The sequence below is a fragment of the Pseudonaja textilis genome, chromosome 5 (genome assembly GCF_049901715.1).
Source record: "Pseudonaja textilis isolate UNSWEBS1 chromosome 5, rPseTex1.2, whole genome shotgun sequence".
Taxonomy (NCBI): domain Eukaryota; kingdom Metazoa; phylum Chordata; class Lepidosauria; order Squamata; family Elapidae; genus Pseudonaja; species Pseudonaja textilis.
In genome coordinates this window covers 23,505,857-23,530,682 of record NC_141994.1, presented here as the reverse complement: position 1 = coordinate 23,530,682, position 24,826 = coordinate 23,505,857, and the positions used below count along the sequence as shown (strand labels likewise).

Below are 24,826 nucleotides of genomic sequence, written 5' to 3'. Positions count from 1 at the left end.
ATATAGAGAAAAATATACAAGAATAATTTTTTACAATTTATTTTGAAATAATACAAGAATACAGTGTGCAAAATCATAGGAGCAACACGTAGAGACGTACATATCAGGTGCTGAAATTTCTTGTGATTTCTTGACAGAAACACACTATTTAGTAATATTAAAAGCTATGTTCTAAATGTTCACAGCAAAAATAGCCATTAATCGAATATATATATCTGCTCTATTTTTTAGATAGATGAAAGGGGGAGAGGGGGAAGTAAAGTGCAAATATTGCACCGAAAATAAGTGCAAGGTTTGTCCCCACCATAAATGATGTCTTATGGCAAAATAAAATCTTTTAAAATACGCAGCATAGGAAAAAAAAATTAACATTAAATGAAAGAATTATGAAAGCACCATTCCTCTTGAACAATGCAATCTGCTTGTGGGTTTAATCTTTTTTAATGCAGCTCAGGCTTCTCACCAGCCTTTCATTTTACTAAAGTTATCACACCCAAAATATGTGACACTTTCCCATATAGACAACAATTTGCTACATATAGCGTACATTATATATACTATTCGCTTTGCCACATATTCTGATATTTCTGTTGGCACCGGGCAAACTAGAAGTTCATATATATATATCTATTATATGTCAGAAGATTCCAGCTTGCAAAATTGGTAGTTTAATTACATAAGTTTGTGCAATACGTATTAATCAGCAATAAAAATTGTCCTATAAACAGATGTTACATGTTTCAAACTGCACCCTTTTTGTGCAATTTTTTTTTCCTTAGAAAATGAAACTTTTTATACAAAGCTCCTCTCTTCTTCCTACTATTCTCCTTAGCACCACAGGATATCCATGTTCAAGCCTATTACACCTGATAGACATATAATGTAGTTTGGAAGGGAAAAATAAAATATATATATAAGGCAATTTGGTTTTTTTGTTTTTTTAAATGTTGATACTCTTAGCTTGCTTAATGCTCTACTTGTAATAAGCAAAACTTCATTCCTTAGTGACTCCAACGATGCCAGTGTATTACAGCCACACCGCCACACCAAATCACGAAACCTTGATCGTGTCTTCCCATCACCCTGGATTTATTCAAGTTCCATCTTGATGCTACTGAGACCCCTGGGAAGGAAGACAGATGGGAAAAAAACACCCATTTAAAGACACAGGAAGTTTTGTTCGTGGAAATACGAATTAAATTTCACTTGTTCTGGGTTCAATTTTCTTGCAGCCAAAACCATGGAAGTGGGTGTCAAGAGCACGCTCGCAGGTTGGGCACTTAGTAAATCACAGGTAGTCCTTGACCTCGTAAGGCCCGCGGTGGAGCCCGACATTTCCATTGCTGAGTGCGAGATGGCTGTTAAGTGAATTTGGCCCCGTTTTACGACCTCTCTTGCCACAGTTGTTAAAGTGAATCGCTCCAGTTGGTTAAAATTAAGGTCAGTGAATCTGGCTTCCCCATTGACTTTGCTTATTGGAAAGATCACAAAAGGGGGGGGGTGTTTGTCACATGACCCTGGGATGCTGCGACCGTCATAAATGTGACTTAGTTGCCAACTGTCCAATTTTGATCATGCAACCATGGGGAAACTCCAGTGATCATAAATCACTTTTTTCAGGGCTGTTGTGACTTTAAATGATCACTAAATGAACTGTTGTAAGTTGAGGACTACCAGTATTTTAAACCAGGGGTCGCCAACCAGCAGGCTGGGGACCACTGGTGGTCTGCAGAGAAATGTCACCCCCAAAGCTATCAATCCAGGCTGCGTGGGAACACAGGGCTGTTCTGCCCACATGCCCCATGGGAACACAAGGCCTTTGTCACTTGCATTGCGAACAACACCAGGTAGTGAAGGGAGGGGGGGAGAGCGGGGGGGGGGACTTGTCTGGCCACCAGGTTGCTTCTTTCCGTTTCTTTCTTCTGCTTTTGGCTGCACGCAAGGAAAGCAGCAAAAGTCTTTCTCTCCCCAAAAACTGCCAGAAACGAGTCTTTGGGATGCTGCAAGGCCTCCTGCTCCAAGAGGCTGCGCCGGCAAAGATTCATTTCTGGCAGAGTTTGGGGGAGAGAAAGAAAGACTTCTGCTGCTTCTGCTGCTTTCCTTGCATGAATCCAAAAGTGTCTCTCTCTTTCCCTCCCTCTGAGAACAGAGCTGGAGATGGTATCCTGTGATGCCAAATAAAGAATGACTGATCGGTAGGAAAACGGGGTAGGGAATTTTCCTGCAAACTGTTTTTGGGGATTTTCCTGGGGTCTCTGGTCAGCAGGATTTAAAATTATGAGTTTGGTGGTCCCTGAGGTCCAAAAGGTTAGCAACCCGTTTTAAACAATATTGTAACAACTGGCATGGATTCATCCCAAATCAGGAAAGGTTGAGTCAGGTTTTACCTATTAAACAAATGCATATTAATAGTTATCTTCCAGAGTATTTATGCTTTGGGAGATTGGAATTTCGTGAAGGTTACATACATCCTAGCATATTTTTAAAACTATCTTTATTAAATTAAAACAACAAAATACAGTATAAAAAAACCTGCACTCCTGTGCACTGAATACCAGCAGTATTTCAGACTACGATGACTGTTCTCTATAAGTGAGTCAAAAACTCAGTCATGGGTGGAGGTAAGAGGTGAAATTTCAACAACAGGTAGCCCTTTACTTACAACAGTTTACTTAGTGACCATTTGAAGTTACAACGGCACTGAAAAAAAGTTATTTATGACTGTTTTTCACACTTACCATTGCACTGTCCCCATGATCATGCGATTTACACTCAGACGCTTGGCAACTGATTCATAGTTATGACGGTTGCAGTGACCCAGGGGTTACATCATCCCCTTCTGACAAGCAAAGTCAACGGGGAGGCCAAATTCACTTAGCAACTGGGTTACTGATTTATCGACTGCAGTGATTTAACCAATGTGGCAAAGAAAAGTCGTAAAATGGGGGCGTAACTCACTTCACAAAATTTCTCATTCAGCCATATCAGTTCTGGTTGCAAGTTGAGGACTACCTGTATTTATAAGCATCTCCTTGGATTGGGGTAGAATTAAAGCAACGGCTTACAAGTGGACTGACCAACTATTTTTATCTTTTATCTTTTTTAAAGAGAAATCTAATTTTTTCCAATCTAATTTCTTTACAGAAATACAGGTTGTTGGCCTCAATGAATTAAAAGCCACTATATGATTAAGTGTGGTGGCAATTTCTCGCAGAGTAAAATCCCCAGGGACTCTGATTTTACCTTGTGCATGTGTGTGAGCCAAGGAAGTGAAATTGATTGTCATAATGCTGAACTAGTGCCTTGTCAGAAGTCTGAACTAGCCTAGCTAGCATCTGTCAAAAGGCTGGCATTGCTGCCTTCTAGAAACTACTATCCAGTAGAGTGCAGCAAGGATTAGAATAGACTCTGGAGTGGTCCGTTATCTACTTTTTGTGTGTATCCTGGAATAACCCTACTGGTGTTACTCTTTCTCTGGGACCATACAGCAAATTTACGGCAAAGTGGATCCCCTTGAACAGAGGGAGGAGGGGAATCTCCTTCTAGTAGATCTGGATATTTCATTGGAAATCCTATTGGGTTTTATTACCAGTTTCCTCTACAACAGGGATCCCCAGCCTGGTGCCACAGAGAGGGGCTTTCCCACAGACCGGGGAGTGGGGGGAGCGTGGTTTCATGTGCTGCCTGCAACCTGCAGATGGGGCTTCATTTGTTGGCGTGGACCGGTTGCTGGCATGCTGTGGCTCGGGGCTTATCCACGGACTGGAGGGGGGTGGGTGGGTTGGGCCCCCCGTTCTACAAGGACTCTTAAGGACCAAGAGAGTATCTAGGAAATGGCAAGAATGGAAAGGCCACGTACTGAATTTGTTCGTTTCCGTTTCCAGCAATCGGGATTCAAACGCTTTTGTTCTTCAGCCAAGGCCTTGGCTTCTAAGGTATACATCCGCCTTTCCTCATTTTTCATTTTCTTCCACCTGTCCCCAAGTATCACACTTATGGCTCTGCAGAAGAAATAGATGGGGGGAAGAGTCAGGTCAAGCCAGCAGTAAAATGTTAAATTTCCCTATTTCTTTCTTTCTTTCCTTCCTGTCATTCTTTCCTTCCTTCTTTTCCTTTTTTCCTTCCTTCCCTTCTTCCTTTCCTTCTTTCCTTCCTTCCTTTCCTTCCTTCCCTCCCTTCCTCTGTGTTTGGGGTGGGGAGAATACATCCAGGAAAGACTTCAGCACTATCCTCAGCATGTTTTTTCTTTCTTTTTTTTCTTAATTTTTTTAAAATTAAATGTTTCTTAAATTTTTTTAATCTTAAATTATAAGGTATTATAAAATACAAAATACAAAAACAAATAAGAGGAGAAGGGAAAGGGGGAAAGAAAAGTGAGGAAGGATAGGCAAAGAAAAAGAAACAGAAACATTGGCTTCTGACAGTCTGTTACAGTAGAATAAGGCACTGACAACAAATCATAACTTTTAGTTTTACCTGTAGTAGCATGAATTTTGTATAGAAATCAGAATTCAGGGGCTCCTTACCTGTTATCTTTTCCTGGGTACATCTGAGTATATTCTACTCGGTATTTTTTGGCAAAAAGCATGAAGGCATTCATTGGTCTTTTGCATTTGTTGGGAGAAGTGGCACTAACAGTACTGGCAGTCCCTGAGTGGTGGTTTTTGCCAGATTTGCTGTACATGGAGGACGTCTGCATGGACTGGGTAGGCCCACAATCGGATCTTTCAAAGTCTGGGCTCCCAGAGCCCCCGCAGGAGAGAGAAGCCCGCCGCTGACGAGCCATACTGCTTAACACGTAGACCGCGGAGGAGTCCATGGGTGTAAAATCGTAACTGAAAAGAAAGGTTGCTTTAGAAACCAATTCTGGGCTTACCTTCAAATGGTACCTAACGTCGTATCAATAGAAGGGAATATTTGTTGGACTGTGAGGGTCCTAGGTGGTCTCTGGGTTTGGTGGTTTTCTTTCAGACTTTTAATTACCCAACTAGGTAATGTCAACAAGTGCTAGAAGGGAGTGGGGTTCACAGCATGGAGGAGGAGGAGGAGAAAGGGGACTGTGGGGGTCCTTGGTGCTCTGAGTTTGGTTATTATTTTGCAGACATTTCATTACCCAACTAGGTAACATGATCAGTGATAGAAGGGGTTCACAGAGTGGAGGAGGAGGAGAGGACTGTGGGGGTCCTTTATTAAGGTATTGAGATTTAAGAGCTGACCAGCTCCTCTAAGGCTGATGCAATGTAAGGCTGATGCAATAAGGATGAATCAGCAAAGTTATTGCCATTTTAAGACTATGTATGGGTCCACAGAAGTTTTACCACTTTAAGAGATGTTTATATAAGGCAGTCATTAGAAGGTGTATTTCTCTCTCATGTCCTATCTCCACTGTAGAGTTAAGAAGATTGCTTACTTGTAAGATATTTTGCCTACCACTTATATTTCTGTATATGTCTTGTAAATAAACCGCTATTTATGTCTAAGCCTCTGTGTGCTGTGTTTTGCTCCTGGGTTGTCTCACAATAGCAATCACGCTGCAAATGGTCTGACATCCTTGGTGCTTTCTGAGCTTGATGGTTTTCTTGCAGACATTTCATGATCCAACCAGATAATATCATCACTCTAGATGGGAGTGGGGTTTGAACTCTAGTAGCTTGCCCTGTCAGTAGTAGGAATGTTCTTAGCAGACTGATTGCATATAAACTGACAATCCACTCCCTTGTAACCCTGATGATGTTACCCACCTGGGTAATGAAACATCTGCAAGAAAATCATCAAGCTCAGAGAGCACCGTGCACCCCCACACATAACAATATAGATTTACTACTCATGCGGCAGTCTTTTAAGTGAACGATTAAACTCAAAATTAATCCTATGCTACTTTCAGAACTGTAGCTGAAGTAGTAAATAACATTTGCAGGAATTACTCTTAAAATGGTAGCCTTCCACCCTCTAGTGGAGGGAGGCTAATCAGTCTATAATTTGTAGTGATAGTAGAAGCAAAGCTAGAATTTTCAATTAAATAAATTATATGCCCAGAAACAGAATTAAAAACGGTATTACTTTAAAACATCAGGTTTAAAGAAAGCTTATGCAGTAACTGAAATAGCTTAATTTTAGGGATGTAGGAATTATAATCCAATTTGTTTGCTTTTACTCTACATTTAAAAACATCTCCTGTATGCCAAAACCAGAATTTCACATATTTGGGAAAAAAAAGTCAGAATTATCATGTCTCTGCTTCAAGAATTACCTTTTGAATGTATCAAAAACACCAGAATCGTCAAAGTTGAGGGCCTCAGGATGTCCACGAGGTAGACAGATATCACCGAGGTGCATTTCAGAACATGGAATGCCATGCTGAACCACAGTCAAGCTTGGATAGAAAGAAGACCAACCTGAACAAAAAAAGAGAGAAACGATTAGATACGACACAATCCAGATATGTTTAAACGAGACGGGCTTCGCCAAAAATGAAGAAAGCAGCTGTGAAATACTCAAGGGGCTTTTTTCAAGAGGCAACTGGACTTTTCTTTTGAAGATGTTTCGCTTCTCACCCAAGAAGCTTCTTTAGCTCTGACTGAATGGTGGGGAAATGGAAGGATTTATATTCCTTCACCATCCAGTCAGAGCTGAAGAAGCTTCTTGGATGAGAAGGGAAATGTCTTCAAAAGAAAAAAGCAAGAAAGTCCAGTTGCCTCCTGAAAAAAAGGCCCCTTTGGGGCAACCATGAGCTGGAGGACTGAGAATCTCTGCAGACTTTTAGCTGTGAAATAATGTAGATCTGGCCTTCGAAATGGGAAAAACAAAGAAATTTATTTATTTTTTATTTAAACCGCCCTCTTTATTATTTTTACAAATACTGTAACTCAAGGTGGCAAATGTGTCCAATACACCTTTCCCTTTTCTATTTTCCACACAAGGCTGCGCCACCCACATGGCCCACGGGAACACAAGGCTTATGTCACTTGTATTGTGAACAACTCGAGGTAGTGAGGGGAGAAGGGAAAGAACAGAGGAGGGAACTTGCCCCACATGCCTGGCCTGGCCACCAGGCTGCTTCTTTCCGCTTCTTTCTTCTTCTGCTTTTGGCTGCACGCAAGGAAAGCAGCAGAAGTCTTTCTTTCTCTCCCCCAAACTCCGCCAGAAGTGAGTCTTTGGGACCCTGCAAGGCCTCCTGCTCCAAGAGGCTGTGCCAGCGTGACAAGTCTTACAAAGCCTCATTTCTGGCGGAGTTTGGGGGAGAGAAAGAAAGACTTCTGCTGTTTCTGCTGCTTTCCTTGCATGAAGCCCAAAGTCTCTCTCTCTCTTTCTCTCCCTGATAACGGAGCTGGAGACGGTATTCTGTGATCCCAAATAATGATCAATCGGTAGGAAAACGGGGTGGGGAATTTTCCTGCAGACTTTTTTGCAGGCTTTCTGCAGAGACCTTGGGAAAACGTCAGCAAGCCACCGTCAGTCAAAATTCATATTAGTGGTCCACGGGATTTAAAATTATGAGTTTGGTGGTCCCTGAGGTCCAAAAGGTTGGCGACCCCTGGACTAGATCACTAGCAATGATCATCTATTCTGAGGAACTGTAAAGCTGAAGAAAGGAACTCAAAAAGAACTCTGTTGTGATTTGGTCTGGGGGTCAAATGGCTCAAGGGAAAAAAACTATGGCGGACTTTCCAAATTCAGTACAGGTAGTCCTCGACTTACAGTTGTTCAATTTAGTGGCTGTTCAAAATTACCACAGCACTGAAAAAAATGTGACTTATGACCATTTTTCAGAGTTACAATCATTGCAGCATCCCCATGGTCATGTGATCAAAATTCAGACCCTTGGCAACTGACTCACATTTACGATGGCCACAGTATCCCCAGGGTCATGTGATCCCCCTTTGCAACCTTCTGACAAGTCAATGGGGGAAGCCAGATTCGCTTAACTACCAGGTGACTTACTTATCAACTGCAGTGGTGATTCACTTAACAACTGTGGCAGAAAAGATGATGCGACAAAACTCACTTAACAAATTTTTCTCTTTAACAACAGACATTTTGGGCTCCATTGTGGTCGTAAGTCGAGGACTGCCTGTAATACTTTGTCCCCATAATAAAGAGCATTCTTAAAACTGTTCCTTCTTTTATGTCTTGATTACAAATAGTCGACTTAACGATTCGCTTAGTGATCATTTGAAGTTGAAACGGCACTGAAAGAAGTACTTAGGACCGGTTTTCACACCTAACGACCATTGCAGTGTCCCCGTGGTCATGTGATCAAAATTCAGACGCTTGGCAACTGACTCATATTTATGATGGTTGTGGTGTCCCAGGGTCATGTTTTGCAACCTTCAGTGGAGGTTGCAAAACGTCAGTGGAGGAAGCTGGATTTGCTTAACAACTGTGTTACTGACTTAACAGATTTATTGGCAAGAAAAGTCATAAAATGAGACTTAACAAATGTTTCACTTAGCAATGGAAATTCTGGGCTTAGTGGCGGTATAAGAATGTTCATTTGTTTTTTCTTACCATGTATGAAAAAAAGAACATTTTCTTTTGTTCCCCTTTACCTTTGTTTTTAACATAGAAGGGGTGGTCCAGTCTGCACTCCGCGGTGAGTAAGTCCTCAGCTGCTGTGCCGGGATCAAAAGTCAATTTCAGTACTGATTCGCCAAAGGAAATGCTCTCTTCGTGCGAGATCAGCTTCAACCCATCAGCGCCATAGCCCTGCACAGGAACACAAGCCTGATCAGACAGCCCAACGAACCCAGACCCAGCGCTGTCTCTCTCTGAGATCCCAGCCACTTCCCTGTTTCTGCAGATAACAGATAATCAGAGTTGGAAGGGACCTTGTTGGTTATCTAGTCCAACCCCCTGCTCAAGCAGAAGACCCTACACCATTTCTGACAAGTGGCAGTCCAATCTCTTCTTGAAGGTCTCAAGTGATGGCGTTCCCACAACTTCTGAAGGCAACTTCTGTTCCATGGGTTGATCGTTCTCACTGTCAGAAAGTTTCTCCTGATTTCCAGGTTGAATCTCTCCTTGTTCAGTTTCCATCCATTATTCCTTGTCTGGCCTTTGAGTTCTTTAGAAAATAGCTTGACCCCTTCCTCTTTGTGGCAGCCCCTCAAATATTGAAAGAGCACTATCATGTCTCCCCTGGTCCTTCCCTTCACTAAACAGCCAGGCCCAGTTCCTGTAACTGTTCTACATATGTTTTAGTCTCCAGTCCCCTCATCATTAAAGGTCAACAATTAAAGGTCCTGATTGTTATGGTTTTAATGGGATCACAAGCCTTACTACACCCGCCACAAGGGGCAGGAGTTCCTACAAACTGTGTTGGCTGCCCATGAACCAGCAGTTTAAGGAAATGTGGTGTGGTTTTTTTTGGAAGGGGGGCGGGCTTGGTAAAGTACAAACACACGATTTACTGCCCAACTGCTGGTCCTGGGGAAATTGCAACACTCCAGGGTGAGTAAGCAAACGGCCATCTTCTTGGCTCCTGTCAGATGCCGTCATTTCCCTATTATGGGAACTACTTCATCGTGTTGAAAGGATTTGCATACATGCTTTTCTCTTTGCATGAATGCTTCCCGGTTGCACAAACTGGGCATGGCTAGTCTAGAGAAAAGAGCTAGGAGTAAAAGAATAGCAGCATTCCAGTTTTTGAGGGACTGCCGCAAAGAGGAGGGAGTCAATTCTATTCTCCAAAGCACCAGAAGGCAGGACAAGAAGGAACGGGTGGAAACTAATCAAGGAGAGAAGCAACCTGGAACTAAGGAGAAATTCCCTGACAGTGAGAATAATTAACCAGTGGAACAGCTTGCCTCCAGAAGCCGTGGGGGCTTCATCACTGGAGGTTTATTTAAGAAGAGGCTGGACAGTGACTTGTCTGCAATAGGGTCTCCTGCTTGAGCAGGAGTTGGACTAGAAGGCCTCCGAGGTCCCTTCCAGCTCTATTCTGACTGATTTTCCTCTCCTTTAAATTGCAGTAAGAAAAATACTCAGAGCTTACTTTATAGGCTCCCATTGAATCATCAACCTCGTTTCTGCAGCCGGCCGATCGAGCAAAATCTTCAACATCGATCCATACGCGATTGCGTCCTTTGTGAAAGCATAAACGTGTTCCTATTTTATTTATTTTTTAGGGGAGGAAAAAAAAAAAGTATTCAGTGTAACCGTAAAGATAAAACCTGAGTATTAAACCCAGTCATGTAATGGGGAGAGTGTTATTTTACCTTTAAGGAAACAGTGCCAAACAGTTGGAGGCCAAGAGTGGCACCATCCCAGATCATCATCGTCTGACAATGATGACATACAGAAAATGCCAGACTCTGATTCACTGTTTGTCTGTTGAAAAAATAAAATCACAGTTTGCACGTATAGATTTCTGGGTCTGTTCACACAAAATGGTTGATTCATGTGACTCCCTGAAACAGAAAACTTTCTGGAGTTATTTTCTTACTGAACAATTTCCAAGCCTTTCCTGCGTATTCCTAAATTTTATATCTTCTAATTATGCTTTAAAGCCCTTGTACATTCCTTACATAAGCATGTTACATAATAATTACTAATATCAATGTATATCCTTTGTTTTCTTTCTCCTTGTTTTATTGTTCTATTATTTTTATTTTTGCTTTGTTTAAACGTCCTTTTTATTTCTTCATTTTGCGCTTATGGCTGTGAGCTACCCAGAGTAGCTCCTTGGAGACAGGTGGCAAAAATAATAATAATAATAATAATAATAATAATAATAACAACAACAACAACAACAACAGTTGCATTTTTTCTCTTTAAAATCTAATCCTTTGAGGCTATATTTCACTCCAGTGAACAAGCAGTTGGAAGTGGAATATAAATCCAATAAATAAAAATATCTTTGCAACCTTTTATCATGATTAACTTCAGGCAGCCGTCCTAAAAAGCCTACCATGATTAATCTGACATGACAAAGCAAGGAATCTTTCCAATGACAGCTCCTGCTTTCCAGTAAGTCCTGGCATGTTTTCCTTGGCCTAGGATCAAATGGCAGGCTGTGTGTTGGTTGAAGGCCTGGAAATGAATGGGACAATCTTCTTTCCATCTGTGTTGCTGTTTTGTCCCCAGCGACTCCTCTGCTTTTCGTCTAGGAAGATTCTCAGTCCTCCAGGTCATGGTGGTCCCAGAGGTGCTTTTCTGAAAGGCAAGCTGGACTGTTGTTTTCCCTTGAAGACGTTTCGCTTCTGATCCAAGAAGCTTCTTCAGTTCTGACTGAAGCAAAACGTCTTCAAGGGAAAACTAAAGTCCAGCTTGCCTTTCGGAAAACCACCTCTGGGAATCTCTGCTTGTCTTTCACTATGTTTGACCCTAATCCAAGCTTCAAAGGGGATTTTTGCTCATTTGTAACATTTCTAGTTTGTCTGAACTGTCCATTGCAACACAAGATCTATTCCTCTGCGTGCTAAATAAATACACATATAAAGGAGTAACATATAAAATCATGCTACATAAGGTTTGTTGTTTTTTTAAAAAAGATTTCTGAAGTTTAGAAACTTCAACATATGGAATTTACCCTTTCGTGTCTGATTGGTGTTTCCTCAACGTGATGCTTGGGAAAACCTGTCTCATTTGGAGAAGATTCTGGTGGTGGGCGTGCATAGGAATGTAAACTTTTGCTTGTAGCTAGTAAGTGAACCGGAGATGACCTAAGAAAGGATTGTAAAACAATGTGTGAATTGATGTTGATCAAGGAAGAAGATACACAAGAATAACAGGTTAGCAATTCTGTCACACCATGGAAAGCTCCTTTAGTTATTCCTTGAACACACCAATACTAGTGCAATTCCCAATATCTCTTCCCCCCCCCGCCTCCCCCGTTATTCAGGCTTATTTTGAGCAGCAGAAAATGTCTATAAAGCGTTACTTTTATCAATAAAGACACGCTCAAATTTTAAATCTTTTCCATTCGACTACAAAAAGACAAAGGCAGGAAAGAGCCTCCTAGAGCAAATAGTTATTTAATTAATTCATGAAAATTACTTCTATCCTAAGAACCTCATTAGAGAATCCTTGGTTCCCTCTGAGCTTCGTGGTTTGCTGTGCAGGCATTTCGTTACCCAACATCTGTAGCAACAGTCAATGAAGGCAAATAAATGTGTCCAGGATAACGTTGCAGGATCCAATCTGGGTAGGTCACCAGAATCAGTGGTTTTATCTTCGGGTTCGTGCTGGAGCCCATCCTGGGGAAACTTCTCTCTACTAATACTCAAGATCAAGTGACGTACCAATACCACTCTATAAAGCCTTAGTAAGACCACACCTAGAGTACTGCATCCAGTTTTGGTCACCACATTATAAAAAAGACGTTGAGATTCTAGAAAAAGTGCAGAGAAGAGCAACCAGGATGATTAGGGGACTGGAGGCTAAAACATACAATGAATGGTTGTAGGAACTGGGCCTGGCTAGTCTAGTGAAGAGAAGGACCAGGGGAGACATGATAGCAGTCTTCCAATATTTGAGGGGCTGCCCTAGAGAGGAGGGGGTCAAGCTATTTTCCAAGGCACCCAAAGGCCACACAACGAATAATGGATGGAAACTGATCAACCTGGAAATAAGGAAAAATTTTCTGACAGGGAGAACAATCAATCCATAGAACAGAAGTTGCCTTCAGAAGTTGTGGGAACTTCCTCACTGGAGGCTTTTAAGAAGAGACTTGACTGTCATCTGTCAGAAATGGTGTAGGGTCTCCTGCTTAGGCAGTGGGGAGGGGGATTGGACTAGATGACCTACAAGGTCCCTTCCAACTCTGTTAATCTGTTAGTGCAGAGGTGGGCAACTATGGCCCCTTTATGACTTGTGGACTTCAACTCCCAAAATTCCTGAGCTAGCATGGCGTGCTCAGGAATTCTGGGAGTTGAAGTCCATAATTCATAAAAGGGCCATAGTTGCCCACCCCTGTGTTAGTGTGTCTGCTAGAAAGAAGTTTCCTGAGGATGGGTTCCAGCACGAGTCCGAAAGCTCAGAAGACTAAACCTCTGGTCCCAGTGACCAACCCAGATTGGATCCTGTAGCAACGGTGCTGACAATGTAATCTACCTGGCCTGGTAATAGAAGCATCTCCAAGAAAACAACTGAGCTCAAAGAACATCAAGGACTCTACAGTTCAACTCCGAGCTGGAGATATATTCTTCTCCTAGAACATCCCATTATCTCAAGACCAGGTATTCTAATCAACATTGCTATTTACAGAAGAGAATTAGTGCTTCTTTTATGAAAAGCCAGCCACACTTGGCTTCTAAGTTCCAAGAAAATAATTAACAGATCAATCTGAGCAAGGAAGTATTTTTAGCTGAACCAAGAACAGAAGAACTGATTACAGAGGTTTCTCTAGTTTGCTCATTTTGTTTTGTTTTGTTTTTTTGTACCAGTTTGATTAAGGTTTCTGGAGGGATTTCAAAGCATGCATACTTATTGATGTGGCTGTGGGTGGATCTTTTGGATTTAATTTTCTCTTGAATCAGCATAGCAATCAGAAATTTTCATATTCTTATGCCGTTTTAAGATCTGGGCCAAGTTATAATTTGATAACTTCTTGTACAATTTCCTTCTTTTAAGGCTGATTTAGTTGTTTCATTGCGCTAAATAATGTATTTTCAGCAGTTAAGTAGGATTATTTTTTAAAAATGAAAGCTGTTCATTCAATTATCAGGCTACTAGCACCTAAATTCTAGTGCCCTTTGAGTGACAGCAGAAAAAGGGACATTTCTTAATATATCTACTGCCTTGACTCACTTTCTTACCCATCACACACTAATGCAGAGAAAAAGAAGGCTCATACACATTCTCAGCAGCCCTTTTTACTTTGGGGCATAGTTAACAGCTCTGCAAGTTAGATGTGTGGAAAGTACTCCTATTTTTATGTTTCTAGTGGAAACAGGGCAGCTCCAGAATTATGTACAGGTAGTCCTCAACTTATAACCCCAACTGAGCCCCAAATTTCTGTTGCTGAGCCAGACAAAGTGAATTTTGCCCCGTTATGACCTTTCCTGCCACCATTATTAAGTTTATCTCTGCAGTTAAATTAGTCACATGTTTTTTAAGTGAATCTGGCTTCCCCAATGATATGAAGGTTGCAAAAGGGGATCACGTGATCCTGGGAGACTGCAAACGTCATGAGTCAGTTGCCAGGCGTCTGAATTCTGATCATGTGACCATGGGGAAGCCGCAGTGGTTGTAAGAGCGAGAAACGGTTGTAAGTCCCTATTCTCAGTGCCGTTGTAACCTCTGGTCATCAAATTAATTGCTGTAAGTCAAGGACTACCTGTACTATTTCTAAGGTTTTTTTTTATTTAACAGAGTTTCTCTGAAGTATGAAAAATGGTTATAAGTCATTACTTTCAATGCCGCTGTAACTTCAAACGGTAACTAAATGAATTGCAGTAAGTCAAGGACTACCTGTATCTATGTAACAATGATTTCCTTTACACTTTGAACACTAAATGGAAATCAGAATACAAAGCTCCAACTAGAATAAAAATAATAAATCACCATCGTCCTCACATATATGCATATTCTCTCTGTTTCTCTCTCCACCTTTTAATGCAAAGCAGGAACCTTGAAGCAAGCCTGCAAATTGTAGCAATGATGATGATGATGATGATGATGATGATGATAATAATATCCTGCAATGAACAGTTCCTAGGTCCTTGGTTAGGACTTGAGCTATTGAGCTACCAACCAGCCCCAAAGGCTGTGAATCTAACTAAAGATAACAACAATAACAACAGTAATAATAATAGTAGTAATAATAATAATAATAATAATAATATCCCATACGTGTTATAAAACGAGCACTGCATGAGAGGACTTTGTGGGCTCGTGGCTATATTTGCCAGCTCCGTCAACCAGTTCACGCCATTCTCGCATGGATAAGCGCTTTCTGGACTGCTGCCTGAGGTGTGTTGGTTCCAAGAAGGCCTTGCGTATTCCTGATGTGAGACATGAGCACTTAGCTGGAAGAGGGCGGGTGGGGTAGAATCGCTGTGAACCGCCTGCAATTCAGGAAGATCATCTGCCAATGAAAAGGTACAGGGTCAATTCCACGCCTATCGAGAGCAAGAGCATTTAGGCTTATGTACGTGATAGTTAGAACAATTAACCAGTGGAAAGACTTCGCCTCCTGAGGATGTGGATGCTCCAACATCGAAGAAGAGATTGGACAACCATTTGTTTCAAATGGTGTAGTGTGTTCTGTCCGAGGAGGTTGGACTAGATGACCTCCAAGATCCTTTCCAATTCTGTTATACTGCCTCATAATGCTTTACAGCCCTCTCTAAGCCGTTTAGAGTCAGCATATTGCCCCCCCAACAATCTAGGTCCTCATTTTCCCACCTCGGAAGGATGGAAGGCTGAGTCAACCTTGAGCCCCATCAGGATGGAACTCCAGGCTGTGGGCAGAGTTTGTCTGCAATTCTGAACTTTAACCACTGGGCCACTTAATCAAACTAGCCCAACACATAAATAAGATTGTGTATCCCAGAATAAAATATTTTCTAGGGTTAGGTCTTTTGAATTACTATGCTGACATGTTATCCAGTTTCAGGAAAAGATTATGAAACCCAAACTGTTTCTTCTTATATAATGACAGCATAAAAGAAAGGATATAAATTCAAAACTATCTGAACTGAGCATATATTCCAAAATAGAAGAATACAGAACAACATACTTGGAAGAAAGAAATATCCTACAAACACTTCTGAAAAATTTATCAACAGGGGCTAAATATTTCTTATTCAGTTAACAGAAGTATGTAGCTAAAATAACATATTTCATCATGATCTTGGATTTGAGCATTAAAAGAACTTTTAAACTTAGTTTCATCTCTTCATGAAACTACTCAGAAGTCTCAAGTAAACAGCTCATCTGAATTTGCAACACTAATGAAGAACTAGAAACAAAATTTGCATACTACCTCAATTTCACAAAACACAGAAGATATGGAAAATAGCCACAAAATGCGACAATAGTCAGGCTCCAATGCGCATATTTTAACTGCCTGAAGTATTTTAGTTGTCAATAATAAGTTTGGAATGAAAGGTTGCAGTGACCGATAATTTAGCTGAAAAAAATAGATATTCTGGTCTGGGCAATATAGCAAGCAAACTCTCCGACACCATTTGTTTTAACATAGTCACATTATCGGAATATAAGAATTTTGACCACTTTAAGAATGCTGGAATGAAATCACGCTTGATTTTCAATTAACAATTGCCACATATCTTGAGTAAAAAAAGCTATCATACAGTGTTTGACTGAGATCACAACCTAAAAATAAATTACAGAAAATAAATCCTCAGGCATGGTTAATTCAGTTAGATGGGGCCTTTAACCTGAGTGTGCCTGTTGTTGTTTTTTAAGAGGACTATGAAATTAGATCTCTGAAACTAAGATATTTGTACAGTCTTCCCTTACGACAATTTGAAGAGACTTTGAAAAATCCCATAATTGAAATTTGGCATTGAATCCCATAGTGCCAAAAAGTATCACTTCGAAACAAGGATCTCCAAACTTGGCAACTTTAAGACTTTTGGACTTCAACTCCCAGAATTCCTCAGCCAGGCATGCTGGGGGTCGAAGTTCACAAGTCTTAAAGTTGCCATTTTTGAAGACTCCTTTACTTAGAATATGTAGTAAAAGGTAATTTTTAACTTTCAATTGATGAAACTCAATTTCAAAAACTATGAAAGTTAACGTCTTCTTCATATGGATCTCAACCCCTTGGAATTTCATGAATCTCTGCATCCAGATTTCTTGACAGGATTGCAAAACTGGTTTGATGCCATTCATTTCCGGAAGGTGCTTCTGTTGGTTTTTATAATCCCTGGTTCTTTTCTACCAAGCTTCAGCCAGGATGGTTATCCTGATTATAAACAATACACTCTGGCCATCATCTTAAACTCAGTATATTTTTATCTTTTTTAAGCTACTACCTCGCACCCCCTGGACTAGGAATTAAAAAATGGGAGGCCTCCAGGGTACGCAAGGACTTCAGGACAGGCCATGTGAAGACAGGATGGGGGACTGTCACGCCCCATCTTTCCCAAACTTCTGTCAACCTCCCGGCTGCATTTTCTACTGGCTCTTTCCCACATATTTATCCTTCACATTGCCTTTCCCTCTTTCCATATGATTCAGTTCTTCTATACTCTGTTGTCTCTGTATTGCTGTGTGGTTTGGAGGCATTTGGACAGGAAGGCTGTGCAGAGAGCAGAAAAAAATTATTGGTAGTTCACTTCCGTTACGGTCTTTGCGGCATCCCCATGACCGTGTGATTAAAATCCAGATGCTTGGCAACTGGTTCATATTTATGACCATGGCTGTGTCCCAAGGTCACGCAATCTTCTTTTTGCGACCTTCTGACACGCAAAGTCGATGGGGAAAACCAGGCTCACATAACAACTGGGTTACTAACTTATCAAAGGCAGCAATTTCATAAGAATCACCAGGAAGAAAGGTCGTAAAATGGGGCAAAACTACAAATGTCTCACTTAACAACAGAAATTTTGGGCTCAATTGTGGTTGTAAGTTGAGGACTTCCTGTTTTGGTTTTGGTTGGTTTTTAAAGGAGCTGCCCTTTAAAATGCAAGAATCTTGAACGGATACTTACCGAGTTCCATATGCTCATCAGAAGATGCATATCCAGGAGAAGACGGAATATTCTCGTTACACTTCAGTAAGTCCAGTGCCTCGTTCATTCCTGAAGTTCTCTTGTCCATCACCAACAGGACTTTCTGCACCGCAGTAGGCATTTGGTTTGTCTTTATTTCCCAAACCATTGTAGGGCGCTTCAGATTATCTGACTAAAATGAAAAGTATTCACAGAGTTAGCTAAAGTATTCAGCAACACTTCACCCTGACGTATTGCCATTTTAAGAACTCTAAGGGGAAAGAAAAAAAAAAGCAAGGCTAAGCATAAATGGAAATCTTGGATGAAAAAAAAACCTGGGAAAGGCCACAGCTGGCGATTTAAACATAAACAAACAGCAATGGTTTATGTATTACCACTTTTAAGTCTTTTTTTTTCCCCTAGAAAAGTTATGGGCAACCGGTAAGAGCAAAAATAAAAACTGATTCGTTTTCATTGGGAGTTGATAGCCTCATACAAGACTAATAATAATCAAGCAATGGTTAATTATTCTATCTGTAAGATTGTTATAAAGTCCTGACCATCACATAGCCAAAAAATAAAATCTGGTCCACAATCAAGGAAGTAAAGTGACTTTTCAGAACACAGAGACTTGTCTTCTTTTCATAAGATACTTAATTTGTTACTGTATATTAGTTCAAGCATGTCTAACATGTAAAAATGATGGGAAAGAGACTTAAAGCATTTTCATTGCACTACCTCTGGAAAGTATGCCAGCTCAAAACATTCTTAATTTAATTATTTTTCCTATGCTTCACAGTTTGCTTTTTTTTTAAAAAAATAGTTCAGTTTAGCGGTTTATTTTAGTCTGGAAATCCTAAAATATTCAGTGCACTCCGTAATAACCAGACAATAACCAGAAACATCACGGGTAGGAAGACGTGTCAATATCAAATAAACACAATATTTTCACAGAGATGACACTTAGCTAAACCTGCTATATAAAATGCTCAGTTTCCCACTGTTTGGAAGCCAAATGTGTGACTGTTACATAAGCAAGTCCCAGGTGATTTTAAGCAGCTGCAAGTACTATGGTAAACTTTGAATTCAAGTAAAAATGACCAGATTCTTTAATAACATCACATAAGACACGTAAACCAAAGTACTACAATATCCTAAGCTGTCATGAACTATTTGCTTATCTGCCTTAGAAATGGCCTATGAACTTATCAGTCTGCCATATGCCCAAAGTTCCAAGCTCCTTAAGTATTTAGCAAAGCATGATAGAAAAGCAACATAGAGATACGTGCTGCTGTGCCTAAAAATAAAGTATTTGTCTTTATGTATTCAATAGGACAAACAAATCTGAACAGACCATCTCATCCAAGAGAGGCACCAAGCTGACAACCCAAGGTGAAAGCAGAGAGTGCTGGCTCCAGATTAGGTATGCTTCCTTTCCAAATAAGATTCAAATGAAAAATGAACTATTTGTATTAATGTTGATGTTTTTATACTTAAGATCCATTCTTGTTGCTAAATGCCCACTAGTATTCCTTGAACTAATTATGCTATCTTACCAGTCCAGTGCATTTCAACTTTGTATTCTTGCAAGATCTTTGTTTTTGCATCTGGCTTGCTGGCTTTTGGGAAAGGGAGGATGATTTATTCACATGTGATTGGATCCCAACATCGTTCTCATGGTAGGCCATTCTTCTCTGAGTCATTCTCCGTTTCTGATGACTGATTTTGTTTAGATTTTTATACTGCTTTTTTTTTACATATACAACTCAAGGCAGCAAGCATACCAAACACTCCTTCCTCTTCCTATTTTACCCATAGCAACAACCCTATGAAGTCAATCGGCCTAACCATAACCCTAAGCCAAAGTCACCCAGCCAGTTTTTCATGCCGAAGGCAGGATTAGAACTCAAAGAGTATCCTGGTTTGTAGGCCAACACCTTAACTAGTATTGTAATTTATACCAAACTGGCTCTTCCTAGACTTTCTAGAACTATCCATGCATAGTACTCTTCTTGAGAGCAATATGGAAGTGGTTTACTTAAAAAAAACAGAATCTATCTAACCCATGAACTGGCGGGGGGCGGGGTTTTGTGTGCTGCTGCATCTTGTGGATGGAATTTTGCTTGTTTATGCGGCCCAGTTCTGGTCCACGAACTGGGGGCTGGAGACCCCTGTTCTACTCTAAAACCTGGGCATGTCCTGTGGTCCTCCATCCAGAGTCCTCATCATGCTTTGTTTCTGCAGCTAGCCAGGTATTGCTCAAAGGTAGCTCTCAAAATTGCTGCCATGCAAACTTTGCATCTCTCCAAAGTCAAACATCCCAAACATTTATCCTACAGGCTCTGGGGCGGGGTGACATTATGCCCTGGTTCTTGACATCTCCTTCCCTGATAGAATGCTTTTTACTTGTTTCAGTATATTGTGTGCCGCCTAGACTCCCTTGAATGATGGAGGCAGCAAATAATTGGGGGATCCCTGGGTGTTCTCTGAATTTGGTGGTTTCCTGTACACATTTCATTACCCAACTAGGTAATATCATCAGTGCTGCAAGGGAGTGAGGTTTGAAGTTGTTTTTATATACTAGTAGCTCGGCCTATCATTATTGGTGGGAGTGGTCTTGATGGTTCCTTGATTAGGCTGTTGTTTACTGTTAGCTTGTTTGTCTGTGTTTGTAGTTCCTTGATTGGGGTATTTTATACTTGTTGATTGTTGGTCTGGTGTTAATCTTGGTGTTAACTTTAGTCCAATGGGCCGTTGATTGCTAGTGAAGAGGTAACAGCAATAGCACTTAGACTTATATACCGCTTTATAGTGCCCTCTCAAAGCAGTTTACAGAGTCAGCCTATTGCACCCAACAATTTGGGTCCTCATTTTACCCACATAAATCAAAGACTGTAAAGAAATAATCTTAAAGACAGCAATTCCGCAAGGTTCTGGTGACAGAACAGAGTTGGAAGGGACCTTGGAGGTCTTTTAGTCCAACTCCCCACTCAAAGCAGAAAGCCTACAACATTTCAGACAAATGGTTGTCCAATCCCTTCTGAAAACACAGTGATGGAGCACCCACAGCTTCTGGGAGCAACTCTTTCCGCTGATTGATTGTTCTAACTGCCAGGAATATGCCAATGAACACCCAATCATCCAGGCAGTATATTTAACTATCAGGAAAATTCTTAGATCATTGATTGATTTTCTCCTTGATTAATTTCCATCCATTACTCAAACTTATGTCAAACTTGGCAAGGTTAAGACTTGTGGACTTCAACTCCTCGAATTCCTGAGCTAACATGATTGGAGGAGGAATTCTGGGAGTTGAAGCCCACAAGTCTTAAAGCTGTCAAGTTTGAAGACCCCTAGAATAGATAGAGATGTGGAATAGATAGAAAGAGATAGAGATAGATAGAATAGATATAGATAGATAGATAGATAGATAGATAGATAGATAGATAGATAGATAGATAGATTGATTGATTGAATAGATAGAGGTAGGATAAAGAATAGATAGAAAAGACCAAGGGCCTTCAAACTTGGCAAGTTTAAAACTGGTGGACTTCAACTCCCCGAATTCCTGAGCCACCGTGACTGGAGGAGGAATTCTGGGAGTTGAAGTCCACAAGTCTAAAAGCTGCCAAGTTTGAAGACCCCTACATTACTCCTTCTGGTGCTTTGGAGAATAGGTTGACCCGCCCCCCTCTTCTTTGTGGCAGCCCCTTAATGACATAATGTATGTCTTTAAAAGCAAAACGAATCCATCCTGGTCACTTGTTACAGATTTAGAAATAAGGCTTGGGGGGGGAAGAAGCACCCCAGAGAAAAAAAAAAGAGAGGAGCAGCCGCCCCCATGCCGTCGCTCCATTGCTGCAAAGCAGCTGTTAGGCTCCCACCGCAGCAAACCAGAACACTTCCGTATTCAGCGTACAAGGAGTGGGCGGGGCGAGAAAAAGACCCCGCCCCGCAAGCAAGGAAGCGCACCGAGCTCGCGCACAGCCTTTGGCGTCGCGCGCGCGCTCCCCGAGGGGGAGGGGGAGGAGGAGGACCGTTGAGGGGACGTCACGCGCCCGCGGGCGGAGGAGCCTCGCGGAGCTGATTGGTCCCCTTTTGAACCGAGGGGGGCGGAGTCCAGGGGCCGGCGCTGTCACAGCCGCTTCTCGCTCCCTCCGCCCTTGCCCGCCCCTTCTTTCCAAGTCACGTGCCCGACGCCTGGCAGAGGCCCTTGTTTATAAACTTTTTCCTCCGGGGGGGGGGCCAAGGCGCATGCGCCGAAAGGCCCCATTCATTCAGAAGTGCGTAACAACAGTGAGGAGAAAGCGATGGGGGAGGGGCGCTCGTCCCCGAGCTCAGGAAGGGCCCCCTTTCCTGAGAGGGAGGGGCCCCCTCGGCTAAAATGCTTCTGAGGGGCCCCAAAGGACCGGGAAATTGTGGGGGGGAGAGAGTGGGAAGAGGGAACCCCGAGTTAAGTACGCCTCATAACTGGGAGCCATGAGGTAAAAAGTCACTCAGTGTTGATGAGCAACCTCTCAAATTCCTCAAGGAATCCCGGAGCCTTTTCATCCCCCTTTCATTTTCTCCCCCGTCTGAACAAGCTGAAGAATGACACGGGCGTCCCCCGTCCTTTCTCGGCAGCGTCTATCCCCTCAGTGACAGCCCGCCAAAAAAAATGGGAGTCACCCGTTTCCCACTTACCCCTCAACTTCCACCCGTCTCAAAACACTTCAAAACTTCTGAACTACTTACCAACCCCGTCGCCATTACAGGACTCCCTATAGGGTTTTTTTTCCTTTTCCTTCCCCTCCTCCCACCTCGCTCGAAATCGCCGCCCCTTTTCCATCGGGCTCGGCATCTGAATGGCTGGCGCGGACGCCCATCGCAGGGCTTCTTTCCGCTGATTGGATGACGCCGTTGCCTGTCAGAGGTCCAGCTGAAGAAAAACAAGACTTGTTTTGATGTCTTCCGCGCTCCCGATTGGCCTGCTTGGAAGCCAGTCAAGCTGAACGAGGCGTTCATAAATGGAGGTTGGCCCGCCTCCCCGAGCCGAAGAGGGTTATGGGCGTTGTTGTTTTCTCTTTTTTTCTAACAGCGCCCGATACCGAGTTGAGGAACAACAATTCCCAGGAAGCTCTCGGTCATTAGTAAACACGGTTCTTAGGGACACGTGTATTGCTGTCTTCAGCTGTTTGGGGCCCTCCACCAATTCCTAAAGTGGGGAAATGGACGTTTTCTTTGCAAACCGAAGAAACATCTCTTAATTTTTGCTGGGAAAACGTGGAGCTTGGAAAATTGCTGAGTTCCAAAGGCCATTGCAAAAATTCCCTCCAGGGGATACATTCAAGTTCAGTTAGAAACTGGGTATCCTCATGTTAGAATCCTTTTAAAAAAAGATTCTAAAAAACTTTATTAAATACAAAAAGTTAAAATATACAAATATACAAAAATAAAAGGTAAAAAGTCATACAAATAGACATCACAACACGTTCTATAGTGAAACTAATATTTTTCTCTGATTCATTTTGATAGTCATTTAGATATTTCATAGTAAATATTAAGTGGCAGTTACTTCCTATGTCTTGTAAATTACCTGTTATCTCTACCGTATAAAACACAATCTAATATTGTTATTGGATTATAATTATGTGTTTTTATAAATAAATTCTATTACTTAAAGAGCAAAGAGGCCTAGAACTAATATTTATAAATTCCTATCCTTTAGTAAATTTATCATATGTTTCATAGATGTTAGAATCCTATACAGGTAGTCCTCGACTTATGACCACAATTAAGTCCTGTTGGAAGAAAATATCCGCCTGGGTTCAGTTCCAAATGAGGAAGAAAGACACTGGAAACATGGAGGCTGATTGGAAAGATGGTATAATGGTGGACAGGATCACATGGCTTGGAGCTCCTGGGTGAAGAAAAAGGGAAGAGATCCTGAGAGTCCCTGGGGGTTTATGCCCTCCATTGGGATTTGAATTTGAGCTTGTGTTCTGATTGGTTGTCAGACTCCCATTGGACCATGCAGGGGCAATTCTGTAGGCTGTCCTGAGTCCCAGGCTTGGTTGAGCCTTGCTGGATGATGATGTAATGAAAGGGCTCTGGGCAATTCCTATTATGACTCTACCGGGAGAAGATCTTTGTTAAGTTCTTGCTAGACAAAAATGAGTCTATCGCGCGTAACGTGGTAAAATTGTGTACGGCGCAGCACATTGGGTTTGACAATGTTTAACATCAGCTTTTCTAACAGCTGGTGACAGACAAGTGAGCATAAAATTTAGGTCTTACCTGTTGGCATTACAACGTCCTGTAACGAACAATTCAATGGTGTGCTCATTTTTATGCTTTTAAAAGCTTTTTTTTTAAGGAATGATCGAGCCTTCATGCTTGTATTTGCTCTGTTATTAACAAACTAGCTCAATACCTGTGCTTCGCTATGAAATTATGTGGTTGGGTTTAGTTTTGGGGGAGGAAAATAAGGGGGGGAAATTCTGCCTCTGCCTACCAGCCTCCATTGGTATTTATCTGGCTAGCATCCTGTCAATATGTGAGAGAGTTGAGGGCTGTTTGGAAATTGAAGTATTTGCTGTGTGAGCAAGGAGACAGCAAGGAGCCTGGGCGTGGCTTAGCTCAACTGTTCTGTACTAAAGCTGCTTGATGCTATGAAACTGAAACTCCTCTGCTTGTGTTTTGCATTTGGCATGTATGTTCCTCTTGGCTTCCAGGTGCTCTCTAAGAAAGGATTTCTTATTATATATATGATGATAGATGATAGATAGATAGATAGATAGATAGATAGATAGATAGATAGATAGACAGACAGATAGGCCAAGGCCTTAATGACCTATTAGAAAGCGGGGGGGGGGGCTGAGTTTCTGCCTCTCTGAGTTTCTACTTCTCTTTTAGGGGAAATATTCTGCCTTTTTAATATATCTTAAAATATTTCATTTCTTTAGGAGAGGGGTGGGTTTTAAATTCCAACAGTCCGAAGTTTCCATGGCTAAGTGAGGAAAGTGGGTTTTTTCAGTTCCAAGTGGGGAAAAAGACACTGGAAACATGGAGGCTGATTGGAAAGATGGTTTATTGGTGGACAGGACCACATGGGTTTGAGGTCCTGGGCAGCTGACCAATTGGTTTGACGAGTACAGAACATATAGTTTCTTCTACAGCACTTTGTAATCTAGAGGCTTGTTTTGTGTAATTTTGTTATTTGAT

General features: G+C 41.6%; 2 protein-coding genes across 3 annotated transcripts in view; both read right to left on the bottom strand.

Annotated features, from left to right (window-relative positions):
* Positions 1–23: 23 nt before the first annotated feature.
* On the bottom strand, positions 24–22,458 carry HBP1 (HMG-box transcription factor 1). Of its 2 annotated transcripts, none has more exons than XM_026701347.2 (11): positions 22,358–22,458; positions 17,624–17,816; positions 14,794–15,028; positions 11,531–11,663; positions 10,218–10,329; positions 9,995–10,107; positions 8,550–8,706; positions 6,251–6,395; positions 4,527–4,835; positions 3,860–4,001; positions 24–1,123 (listed from the first exon to the last, which is right to left on the bottom strand). In XM_026701347.2, the coding sequence occupies exons 1-11, from the start codon at positions 22,370–22,372 to the stop codon at positions 1,112–1,114; spliced, it is 1,566 nt and encodes a 521-aa protein (XP_026557132.1). In that variant the 5' UTR covers positions 22,373–22,458; the 3' UTR covers positions 24–1,111. The 2 variants fall into 2 exon arrangements, with proteins under 2 accessions (XP_026557132.1, XP_087791674.1); XM_087935548.1 differs by lacking the exon at positions 22,358–22,458 and adding an exon at positions 19,180–20,971.
* Positions 22,459–22,921: 463 nt separating this feature from the next.
* PRKAR2B (protein kinase cAMP-dependent type II regulatory subunit beta) overlaps positions 22,922–24,826 on the bottom strand; it is a 64,603-nt gene continuing 62,698 nt past the window's right edge. Inside the window, exon 12 of the mRNA XM_087935550.1 lies at positions 22,922–22,988. The gene's annotated coding sequence lies outside the window, so the exon portion shown is untranslated. The remainder of the gene's footprint in view (positions 22,989–24,826) is intronic.